Raw genomic sequence first — 10,672 nt, forward strand, 5'->3', positions numbered from 1 at the left:
GTGGTGTTTGTGTAGGGTGAACTTACCATCACAGCTGGAATGGAAGAACTAGAGAATGCTTTGTTCTTGGGTGATGTACCCAATAACTGGGCCAAGAGAGCTTACCCTTCCCTCAACAACCTTGCTGCCTGGTATGCTGACCTTTTGTTACGTATCAAGGAGTTAGAATCTTGGGTGACCGACTTCAACATGCCAATAGCAGTGTGGTTAGCTGGTTTGTTTAACCCCCAATCCTTCCTCACTGCAATCATGCAGTCTATGGCCCGTAAAAATGAGTGGCCTCTTGATAAAATGTGTCTACAATGTGATGTGACGAAGAAGAACAAAGAAGACTTTGGCAGTCCACCTCGTGAAGGAGCATACATACATGGTTTTTTCATGGAGGGTGCTAGGTGGGATACCCAGACTGGCTTAATCCAGGAGTCACGTTTGAAGGAACTGACCCCACCAATGCCAGTGATCTTCATTAAGGCCATTCCAGTTGATAAACAAGAGACAAAGAACATCTACGAGTGTCCTGTATACAAGACCAAGCATCGTGGTCCAACTTTTGTGTGGACTTTCAATCTGAAGACAAAGGAAAAGGCAGCCAAGTGGGTGATTGCTGGAGTGGCTCTACTACTAAGTGTGTAACTGACTAGATAGCTTAACCCGATCACTTGTATTTATTGCTTTGTATTTAATCATCTTATTGTATTATTAAACATGTTGTTTTAAAACATTAGTGGCTATCCATTCCCACAGTAACAGTTTACGATGTGGATCTGATAATGTTTCTTTTGATTGGAGTTGTGTTGCATATGAAAACAAGTGTTCTCTCTCCTGTAAATAATAGTGATCAGAAGTGTATTGAGTAATAACACTTACCTTGAGTAGTGATTCCCCCAGTGAAGGATTACTTGTTACCAATGCAACTTGTGCTTCCAAGTCTTTCACTAGTGAACGATTACCTGTTACAATGTCATTGCATAACATTTGCCTTTTGGTGATAATTATATATACCAAAATTACTTGATCCTATGAACGTCAAACTTGGCAGGTTCTCTCCACTGAGGGTATACCAGAGTCCTACAGAGTACGTATGTAAAATGTCTACAAATGCTTCCTTACCTTTTCCATGAAAAGTCCAACCTTTCTTGAAGAATTCAAAATACTTTACTAAATCTTGTCGGTTGAAATGCTGAATTTCTTTCATGAACTGATTGGCAAAGTGTATGTACATGCTGGGGACATGGCCTGGTATTCCACTAGCACCATAGAACCCATTAGCCTATGTAATAACACCATCATAATCTATTCAGTTATGATGGACAGTACCTGAGGAGATGCAGCCAGGACTGAAAAACTACCCATATTCCTCAATAAGGTGTTCATGTATATTTTCGGCAAGTTGAAGTAGCCTGATGCCAGATGTACATGATCTCCATGATTACATTCCTCCAGCAATTTCACCATCACTTGTTCTTCCTGTCTAATCTTATACTGGCCCATTTGTACCAGTGGGTATACCATAGTGTCACATGAGCTAGTGATCTTAGCAGTAGATTGGTACTGGATAACTTTGTTCATTTCATGTCTCAAGGAAGAGATAAATTTCTGTTTACCAGTAAGAGTATTGAGGTAGTCAAAGTTAATAGCTTTAGGATAACAAGTGTTTCCGTCAGGAGTAACAGTGAAGGAGTGATCACATATTGTTTCTACTATAGCAGTAAAATAATCTGCAAGTTCTGGACACTGTTTAAACCACATGTAACGGTCCTGTCTATTTATAAAATATTGGTCACTCATATTAGCCCTAAAACACAAATCAGATTTTTAAAAGGATCAAAATTTACTAGGGGCTTACCCAGTTAACATAACGTTGTCATCAAATATGAATAGCTTAGTATGCTGTAGTCCAAATCCTTCATTAAATCGTTCTGGAAAGAAACGTTTCACAAGTCCTCTTAGGTTTGGTGTATGGTACAAATACAGCTGAAAATTTTCTCCACTTTGTGTGATAAGTTTAGACAGCATTGTCTTGGAATTGGGCAGCCCTCGTGACCCCCTGAGATGATCAAGCAACAATGTAACCTTCTTACCCTCCTGTAGTGAGTTTTGCAAAGTATCAACCTGTAAAAAATGTCCTATGGCCAAGTGCACTGTACGATCGAGTCATAAATTCCATTAATAAATGGCAGGAATCTAATTATTGCCTTACAATTTCTTGTTCAGGACCTCCACTGCCCAGATACAAGGAGGACATAACGATGCGGTGTTGTGCTGCCGCGATTGCATCCTGTGCAAAAATCACAGCATGCGCGTTAGAGCAGAAGAGGTGACCCACGTGTGCGCATACCTTGATTGATCGAAAATACTCACTCGGATGTTGCAGGATGGCTACATTGTCTCCTGATATTGGGAACCCTCTCGTGTGTTTGCCAATCCAGGCAAATCGTTTCAGGCCACACGACATCCAAACCTTCGAGGTGGAAAGCGAATACGGCTATGAAATACGGATCTCCGTTTATTAAAGCAGCATGGAATCCTAATGAACGTGTCAAACTTGGTGGAGTTCAGAGAGTCTGAGCGAAGTCCCGTCGGGCAGCTAGCCAGCTCTGGGCGCGGTATCTCCGGTCTTGCAACTTCCGCGGACTGTATCCTTTTTCACTCCGCCCTTCCACTTGTTTATTAGTGTTGCTCTCGGTGTTGCTAAGATGTCCAGAGGGCTGAACATGTTGTTAACACTTAACGCAATGTAGTTCATGTTGGCAGTATTGATTCTGTTAACAAGCAAATCAGTGATTCTTTCGTGGCGGACAGACACTCAGTGGCTGCTCCACTAGTGTGCGATCATGACCACTCTTCAAATGTGCATCTTGATAAGCCAGTTGCTAAGAAGAGGAAGAGATTAAAACGCACTTCTTCTGTCCCCTTGCCTACACATCAAACTAGCCCAGAGAAACATTCTGCCCTGATTGAAGTAAGTTTTATGCTGTATATGTCACTGGGAAGCATGTTATGTACCCCGCCTCAAATCCATTGGAACATCTACAGTACAGATTTTGGATCAAATACAGCGAACAACAAAAGTTTGGCATGACTTTAAGTTTGGCGAATCAGCATGCGAAATAGGTTGGTGAGCAAAGGTTTGCAAATAGCCAATATAATTGGTAAATAAAGTTTGGCGAGTCCACTTCAATTTGCCAAATTTAGTCATGCCAAACTTTCGTTGTTAACGGTATATTGCAAAGTATTTAAATTAAACTACAAATACACTAACTCAAATACAACACTTGTAAAGTGACTCAACGTGCCACTTTATTGCCTTGCATGTAGTTTACTATACAATTATTTGTTAATGCTGTTATTGTAAGACTAGCTGTATATGACTATTGATTATGAATAAACACCAGTTCCTTGTGGGTTGAGATATTTTTGCCTACAGTATTTTTGATGGGTGTAGATGATGCTGGTATACACAGAAGCTGTGGCACTGTTTTAGCCAATGGGAAAAGCTTTGCCATTGGAAGAGACTTCTTTAAACTTGCTGCAAAAATGTAGATTTCACTTGCTTACATATGTACTGGTAAATTTCAAAGGTTGTATGAAATTCAGCTTTTATTATTGGGAAGGACACAGTATCTACAGCACAACAGGTTGGAATTAGAAGGAGCTAATAATGTCACTGAACCAGCTACAATTCATCACCCATTGGTCCAAAAAAGTGTCACAGAGTGAAAAATCTTATTGCTGCAGTGAGTAGTGTCGGGTTTCACTTTTTGTTGCACCGGTAGGACTTAGTATTATAGAGGATTCACCATATGTTGTTTACAACTAGACGGCCACTTTTCCTGGCTACTCACCCCACCACACTACCCCATTACCTCAAGGCATAGACGCCACCCATCATCTCCAACTAGTCATTGACGCTCAGGATGATCTCAAGTGTAAACCATTTTTAAAAGAATTCTGGACAGAGCAGTTCCTATCGCAGTGTTCACAAGCCATTTTCCTTGACACGTTCTGGTGGTGGTTCTTGCAAAAATTTCAAGTGAGTTTATGTTAAGATGTGGTCTTCTTTTTCAACTATGACCAACAAGACCTATAATAGTTTTGATGTGAATCCTGTTGTAGCAGGCAACTAAATATAGCATTGAACTATGTGGAGTAGATCCTTACACACAGGCATTTGCCCTACTATTAATAGTAACTATTTGTACCATATAGGTACAAGAATGTATGCATGGTCACCTCTCATTCCATGCAGGCTAATCAGCCGATACAGGATAGCTTGTTTACAAGGATATCTGATCATTATGTGGAGTTTCTTAATGATTGTGCCATGGCTGCTGTTGATGTCAAGTGTGCTGAGACATTTCTTCATCGTTATCCTGACTGTATGTGCCAGGCTGTGTATAGTGCTTTCATAAATGGCTACCCTGCGTCATGGAAGAGATTTGATGGAGAGTTTCGTACCGATCTCTGTAACATAGTCCACATGTGGCAAGTTGGTATGATATATATGTGATTACCAGAAATGCTGTGTTGTACTGAAATCTCACACCATATTAAAATGATCTCCTGATTATAATGGTCATGTTGGGTAGGTCCTAATATAACTAATGATCTAATGATTGGTACCACATTTTTGTCCAAAAATGAGGTTTGAGCATGGTATTTTAGAAACCAATCGTGGTCCCATTTGTGCAATAGTGTACACACAATCCCAGGACACTATATACAGTTTTGTATTGCACTACATTTTTAGGTCCCCAAAATCTCCAATCGTGCTATGCATAGTAGAGAGGTACATATGTACTACTGGTAATATATTATATTTTCACAGGTACAAGGCCAATATCACGATACTGGTTGAAATGGAATTATGATGTCCTTGAACCAGACAATAAACTAAAACACATGACAGCAACTGAAGACTCTACTTCACCCAAGTCACCCAAAAAAGGTGTGCCAGTGTGTTGTGTATTATGACTTAGTCCATCATGTATTAGATTTCATCTTTGACAAGCTCATCCAGGAAGAGAGAGAGAAGGCAAATTCACTTCCTTCTCAAAAAGAGGCAGCACCATCAAGACAAATTTCATTTCACAAGACATTAAGTAATGTTAGTACTGGTGTAAAGTTTTCAGAAGATGGCAGTGATATTAAACGATTAGCCCCACAGATTTTAGTCCATGACACTGACAATAAAACAAGTGCAATTTCAGTATTAATAGAGCCAGAAACTCAGCCACTATCAACAAAAGATGCTGCTACTACTGCACAGACTAAACTGTCCAGAAGGTGCAGAAAAACTAAAGGGTGGACACCAAAACTAGGTAGCAGAGATACTAGTGTTCAGGCAAGTGTGGGAGCTATCTTTTTTTATGGGCAGACACTTATGCAACTTTTTATCTAACTGTAGTCCCATCCAGTTGGTCAGGGAGTTAGGTTTGCTCATGTGGTATTCGACACATGTGGCCACAGTCCTCTGGTAAGACATTATCTGGAGAGGAAAGGATTGTTGAAGAGTTCAGGATACTCTATGTTGGTGAAGAGAACAGAAGTAGACAAGCTACCACCATATCCTTTGAGAATTAGTTATATTGTATTGAGTTTTCCTTAACACTTGCCACTATTGAATCACAAACTTACAGAGATCTTCTTCATGAGTCATCTGTGACCAGCAAGGCTGCCCATGCTACATTCAACCAGTATGGGAATAGAATTCTTAACAAAATGCGTTATTTGATACTCCATAACTACAGGAAATACTCAGAGCAAGTGCAGGCATTGAACAGATTTGAACATCAGTTTCAAAAGGAGCGCACACAACATAACAAGTGAAAAATTGTGTGTAGGTTCATATTTAAATGCTTTTTACAGTAATGTCAGTAAAATCTTGTCCAAGCCTCGTGTAGTACGAAAACTAAGCAATGCCTTATTACTCCAAGTAATGGTAAGACGCAACATGTATTTGTTAGGCACTTTAACCCATAGAATTGTTGTAGGGAGAAGGCAGGAGGATCACTCAAATATCAAATACCATTGAAGAAACACTAGAGCAACTGAAATCAACATTGTAAGAATTAATTTATTTTTAATTACTAAATAAATGAGAATACATGGATGCACAGGTACTTTCTAATGCGCTTCCATTTTAGTTTTAATAAGGTCAAATGCATCTTGTAGTGTGAATATTTTCTCAGCTTCTTCATCTGTAATATCAACACCTAGACACACACACATTTTAACATTGGCATATGAATCTTATAACGTACTTAGCTCTTCTTCAAAAGCCATTACAATCTCTACTACGTCCAAACTGTCCAATCCCAAATCTTTAAGAAAATGTGCTTCCATTGTAATCTGGTAATTAGGTGCACAAATATAATAGAATACACAAAACTCTAATTAAATGCACACCTGTTCTGGGTTCACTTTATCAAAACATTTTAGAATGTTAAGAAGTGCTTCTTTCAGTTCTTCATCTGTCATTGTACTCGTGGCAGAAAACGGTCTAAACGGCGCCACCCATGCTTGCACTGGCTGCAGGGCCTTGAGCTTTGTAGTCGATGATACGAGCGCATACGACCTCATAAAGTAATGAACTCCAACGAATGACGGTCTCGCTGCAAGGAGAGCAGTCCTTTGGGACGAAAGCCTTGATATCGCTCTGAAACACCTGGTAGCAGCCATTTTCTTGTGACGTTTCGGAGTGATCACGTGGTAGGCAATGGAGCCGTTGAAAGATGCGGGCAAGTACGACAGTGCCTTTCTCGGCATCTTACAGAGCGTTGGGAAGATTGAACCGTTTATGGATCACATCTTTAGCTTCCTGAGAACGAGGACAGACTTCTATGTGATCACGTCACCGGAAAACACAAAGATGGGGTTTGCTCCTGGCGTGGCCGAATCGATTGTGCAAACTGTATGCCTATTTTGTATGTCTTTGTGCTTTCCAGAATTAAATGCATGTGTGTGTTGTTTAGGCGTTTAAAAAACATGAAATTCTGGCGCGCAAGGCAGAGGCAGAAAAGCTCAGACAAGAAGCAACACGTCAGGCGAATAGGATAGGGCTAGATGACTCGGAGCCTGCCACTGTTGGTGACACAGACGTAGTAAAAGATGATGTAAAGGATGAAGAACCCCCTGTTGCTGCCACTGCTGCTGAGCTGAAGACATCGACAGATGATTCAAAAGAAAAGCCATCATCCACAGATAAAGCACCAATGATTGCTGACGAGACGTGGAATGGTGCAGTCACTGACAACTACACATGGTCACAGACGCTAACTGATTTGGATGTCAGAGTGGTTGTCCCAAAAGGCACAACGGCCAAGGACCTGAAGATAGATATTTCCACTAGTCACCTTAAAGTGGTCCTACTCAACACAAGGGATCCAGACAATCCTGGTCCATGTATAATCATTGAAGGAGAGTTCACCAAGAAGGTGATCCCGAGCCAGTCAATGTGGAGCATCGAGAAGGCTACAAGTGTGGTGCACATTAACCTGGAGAAGCCTCAGGAGGTGATGTGGAAGTCGGTGTTGAAGGGAGATGCTGAAATAGATCTCACCAAGGTGGATACAACTAGGAACATCACGGACTTTGACCCAGACACGCAGGCTGCTATCCACAGAGTACAATATGACCATCATCAGAAACTACAAGGAAAGCCAACTAGCCAGCAAAAAGTGAGTGCATTTCTACACATTTTGTATATACAGATTGTGTCATACATGCACTTTTTAAGGACTTTTATAACCTTCATAGCTTTCGTAAATTTTTAGTCGTGAATTGTCCTACTTTACTTCACCTTTTACAGAAGTTATGTCCCTTGAAAAGAAGTGTCTAATCTGCGGACTGGGCTTAACCCTTAAACCCACAAAGAACTTTGGGAAATGTGTGTTTACACAATACGAGCGCATGTGGCAACACTAGGTGAGGAATTAATTCTTATACGAAAGACTGCTCACTGGGCTACTTGGAAAATGTTAAATGAGCACTGTAACTACAGCGGCTAACTACAGTGGCTTACTTGTTATGAAGCGATGAACAACAGCAAGTCACATACCGTATAATGGGTTAATTTCGAAGGGGAAAATTTTCGAAGAGCAGCTGCTAAAATAAATTTCAAAGGTATAATTTCAAATGCTCTATCATCATGCTTAGCTCCACTAAAATTATTTTTGAAAAGTGCATGTTAAATTTAGTGAAGACGGTGACCATGCGTAACGATAAAATCGAAATTGAGACATTCATTAGGTGTTATTGTATTGGGACTGCTCCACTATAGGAAAAGTGGTTTTGCCAATGGGGAAACGAGTAATCTTCACCGTTGATTTGCCGTGGGCGTAGCCATTGCAGCATCAACAAAGCAAAGGTGTTGGTACGGAAAGAGATATGCATTTGTTCTGTATTTCTTCTGCCCAGGATAATAAGGTGTGGAGTCTTGTTTAATAGTGGACAGAATTTGGCCGACCTGGCACAAGGCAGCTTTATATCCGAAGAGTTAAAGTTTCGTAAAAGCCGTGTTTTCAAATAATTTGAAAATTAAGCTCATTCGAAAATAACCCATTATACGGTACATCTCTGTTTCACAATTCCTGCCATGTGTTTAATTTCGATTGTGGGTTTACTCACATGAATCATATATGGCCTGATAGAAATGTAATGGCAAAGCAAGTGGAACTTGTGATAGGAGCAATCACTATTGAGTTATGAATCATTTTATAAAGTATGTAAAGGGTGTGTGTGTTTCCTTACAAAAGGTTATTTAAATGGCTAGTTTTGGCCTCACCATTTAGCATTAGGGTAAAACCCTAGGTATCATTTTAATCCTTGTTACATTGCAAGTAGAATGACGTAAATTGTGTACGGATGTTTCGAAAATTACAGCACTTTGTGCAAGGTATGTATATATTTTAAAAGATTTTCTGGGCTATGCAGGTTTAAGGGTTAAAAAAAGGCTCTTAACCATTAACCAGCTCTTTGTAATGCTGGAGACACTATTATCAAGCAAACTCTAGTAAGGCTCTTGTAAATCATGGAGGTCATGCGTGCATTTTTAGAATGTTTGCATACCAGTAGTTTTGTGGACAGGACAAGCTATTTCCAATGATTGTAGCTGTATTGTATGCACCTGTAGCTAGTTAATATAGACTGGCTAATTCATTATTGAGTGGGTGGACAGCACAATAACAACCTTTACCACTATTGGTGCGCAGAAGAGGGCAAGCATGTTTCAAGTGTTTAGTAAAGTTATTGCTTTAACCATGTAGTATTTTGTGTAGCCTTCGTAGCTGGTAGCTGTAATACAAAACTAGCAAATGGTGGGATTTATTGGTTATGCTTTGTGTTTAGCTTTACAAAACCCTAAGGTGATACTAATTAATGTCACGTGTATCATGTGATTGCCTCACTCTTCACATACTGGTAAGCCAGAGGAGGTTGGTCACGCGTCATAATCCTATGACGTGAAATTATGCATCCAAGCATTGTTCTATGTGTTAAGGCTTGTTTAACAGCTAGGAAAGCAGCGCATTGTACTGAGAAGGCTCGTAATATCACTGGGACGCTCTGGTATGGATATACAATCCGTCCTTTAGAATATTAAGAGGTGTGATTCAACCCTTCCTTTGAGATCACGAGATGAATAATGACGCGTGACCAACCTCCTCTGCTGGTAAGCTATCGCTTTTAATCTGTGTTATGATAAACAAAAAGGTTTTTATAATGTATTTTAGTGGTGCTCAAGTTATGTCCACCTTTGACTGGTATACATTTTGCTAATAAATTAGTGCACGTTGGCTGTCATGAGCTGTTAAGAAAGAGCAGCTACAGTTTGATACGATAAATGGTGTCTCCAGGGGCCTAACTTTTTGTGAGAGTCAATTTCATGCCCAGTCCAATAGACCAAAAGGGCAAGTGTACGCATAGCTAGTGGGTCAACTTTTTTTGAAAGCAGAGACTTTATAGGTCACTTGAAATATGTATGGTAGTAAGCTTGCTGATTGACTGCTATTTGTTCTATTGTAGAAAACCGAAGACATTCTAAAGAAGGCATGGAATGCTGAGGGATCTCCTTTTAAAGGAACCCCGTATGATCCATCTAGGGTGAATTTTCAAGGATCTTACTAACTGTTGAGTTTTTTTATAATACAACATGTTTTGCATTCAATGCTAGCTGCTCATTCATTTGCATAATATAGTTTGTACGTTTAGATTATTTTGTTGAAAAAGGATCATTTTAAACTGTTGTCATTGTAAAGTTATGGTGGTGGTTGAACGTTTGTGTTACAGTAACTTGCAGAGTTATGCTATTGTCTTGTATGAAATTGTGGTAGTTCTTCATTGTTAAGCAACATTCCTGGAGCTTTTTTCTGGTCAATGCCATTTCTGATGATATCATTAGTACTTCATTAGCGCTAGACCTGCCTCCATTCACAATGGATAATGCCACAGAAAACTGTTGTATGTTAGCCATAGCATCTCTAGACTCTTTCATTCTTTCATGCCTACTGCTCTCTAGTTGTACATGTACATCGAGAGATGGTGAAGTATTGGTTGGTGCAAGGATGTGTCTGTTAACTGTGGTTTCTTCAATCTGAATGGCAAGAGAAAGCCAGCATTTGTAAGCTAGTTTCATCACAATGGGACTATGCCATGTCTCAGCTTGTACTGCTGG

General features: G+C 40.0%; 5 protein-coding genes and 1 long non-coding RNA gene across 6 annotated transcripts in view; 4 read left to right on the forward strand and 2 right to left on the reverse strand.

Moving 5' to 3' along the window:
* The window catches only part of LOC136250244 (dynein beta chain, ciliary-like), a 28,348-nt gene extending 27,482 nt beyond the window's left edge, over positions 1-866 (forward strand). Inside the window, exon 52 of the mRNA XM_066042425.1 lies at positions 16-866. Coding sequence (XP_065898497.1) covers positions 16-633 — 618 coding nt within the window. The 3' untranslated portion in view covers positions 634-866. The remainder of the gene's footprint in view (positions 1-15) is intronic.
* On the reverse strand, positions 658-2,520 carry LOC136250248 (CDP-diacylglycerol--glycerol-3-phosphate 3-phosphatidyltransferase, mitochondrial-like). The gene is made up of 8 exons (XM_066042428.1): positions 2,339-2,520; positions 2,201-2,278; positions 1,847-2,112; positions 1,318-1,795; positions 1,111-1,270; positions 1,003-1,068; positions 868-950; positions 658-822 (listed from the first exon to the last, which is right to left on the reverse strand). Exons 1-8 carry the CDS (start codon positions 2,453-2,455, stop codon positions 700-702), a joined length of 1,371 nt encoding a protein of 456 aa, XP_065898500.1. The 5' UTR covers positions 2,456-2,520; the 3' UTR covers positions 658-699.
* Positions 2,321-6,112, forward strand: LOC136250247 (protein FAM227B-like). The gene is made up of 11 exons (XM_066042427.1): positions 2,321-2,636; positions 2,742-2,962; positions 3,821-4,033; positions 4,250-4,493; positions 4,829-4,948; positions 4,995-5,344; positions 5,408-5,564; positions 5,618-5,696; positions 5,751-5,825; positions 5,869-5,941; positions 5,994-6,112. Exons 1-11 carry the CDS (start codon positions 2,531-2,533, stop codon positions 6,066-6,068), a joined length of 1,713 nt encoding a protein of 570 aa, XP_065898499.1. The 5' UTR covers positions 2,321-2,530; the 3' UTR covers positions 6,069-6,112.
* LOC136250250 (uncharacterized) lies at positions 6,057-6,783 on the reverse strand. Its single transcript, XM_066042430.1, has 3 exons — positions 6,409-6,783; positions 6,264-6,351; positions 6,057-6,215 (listed from the first exon to the last, which is right to left on the reverse strand). Exons 1-3 carry the CDS (start codon positions 6,766-6,768, stop codon positions 6,127-6,129), a joined length of 537 nt encoding a protein of 178 aa, XP_065898502.1. The 5' UTR covers positions 6,769-6,783; the 3' UTR covers positions 6,057-6,126.
* LOC136250249 (nudC domain-containing protein 3-like) lies at positions 6,674-10,244 on the forward strand. Its single transcript, XM_066042429.1, has 3 exons — positions 6,674-6,913; positions 6,975-7,679; positions 10,024-10,244. The coding sequence occupies exons 1-3, from the start codon at positions 6,719-6,721 to the stop codon at positions 10,123-10,125; spliced, it is 1,002 nt and encodes a 333-aa protein (XP_065898501.1). The 5' UTR covers positions 6,674-6,718; the 3' UTR covers positions 10,126-10,244.
* On the forward strand, positions 7,690-9,906 carry LOC136250251 (uncharacterized). Its single transcript, XR_010698466.1, has 2 exons — positions 7,690-9,670; positions 9,732-9,906. It is a non-coding gene; the product is annotated as an uncharacterized lncRNA (long non-coding RNA).
* Positions 10,245-10,672: the final 428 nt, after the last annotated feature.

The sequence above is a fragment of the Dysidea avara genome, chromosome 3 (genome assembly GCF_963678975.1).
Source record: "Dysidea avara chromosome 3, odDysAvar1.4, whole genome shotgun sequence".
Classification (NCBI taxonomy): domain Eukaryota; kingdom Metazoa; phylum Porifera; class Demospongiae; order Dictyoceratida; family Dysideidae; genus Dysidea; species Dysidea avara.

Coding starts and splice junctions, on each gene's coding strand:
- LOC136250250 (XM_066042430.1), bottom strand. CDS start 6,768: ATGCCGAGAAAGGCACTGTCGTACTTGCCCGCATCTTTCAACGGCTCC. Junction 6,352..6,408: donor ATAAAGTGAACCCAGAACAG/GTGTGCATTTAA, acceptor CCTAATTACCAG/ATTACAATGGAAGCACATTT. Junction 6,216..6,263: donor GGCTTTTGAAGAAGAGCTAA/GTACGTTATAAG, acceptor GTGTGTGTCTAG/GTGTTGATATTACAGATGAA.
- LOC136250249 (XM_066042429.1), top strand. CDS start 6,719: ATGGAGCCGTTGAAAGATGCGGGCAAGTACGACAGTGCCTTTCTCGGC. Junction 6,914..6,974: donor CCGAATCGATTGTGCAAACT/GTATGCCTATTT, acceptor TGTGTTGTTTAG/GCGTTTAAAAAACATGAAAT. Junction 7,680..10,023: donor AGCCAACTAGCCAGCAAAAA/GTGAGTGCATTT, acceptor GTTCTATTGTAG/AAAACCGAAGACATTCTAAA.
- LOC136250248 (XM_066042428.1), bottom strand. CDS start 2,455: ATGTCGTGTGGCCTGAAACGATTTGCCTGGATTGGCAAACACACGAGA. Junction 1,271..1,317: donor TCCTGGCTGCATCTCCTCAG/GTACTGTCCATC, acceptor GTTATTACATAG/GCTAATGGGTTCTATGGTGC. Junction 823..867: donor TGGGGGAATCACTACTCAAG/GTAAGTGTTATT, acceptor TATTATTTACAG/GAGAGAGAACACTTGTTTTC.
- LOC136250247 (XM_066042427.1), top strand. CDS start 2,531: ATGAACGTGTCAAACTTGGTGGAGTTCAGAGAGTCTGAGCGAAGTCCC. Junction 2,637..2,741: donor TCTTGCAACTTCCGCGGACT/GTATCCTTTTTC, acceptor AACGCAATGTAG/TTCATGTTGGCAGTATTGAT. Junction 5,697..5,750: donor GCCCATGCTACATTCAACCA/GTATGGGAATAG, acceptor CCATAACTACAG/GAAATACTCAGAGCAAGTGC.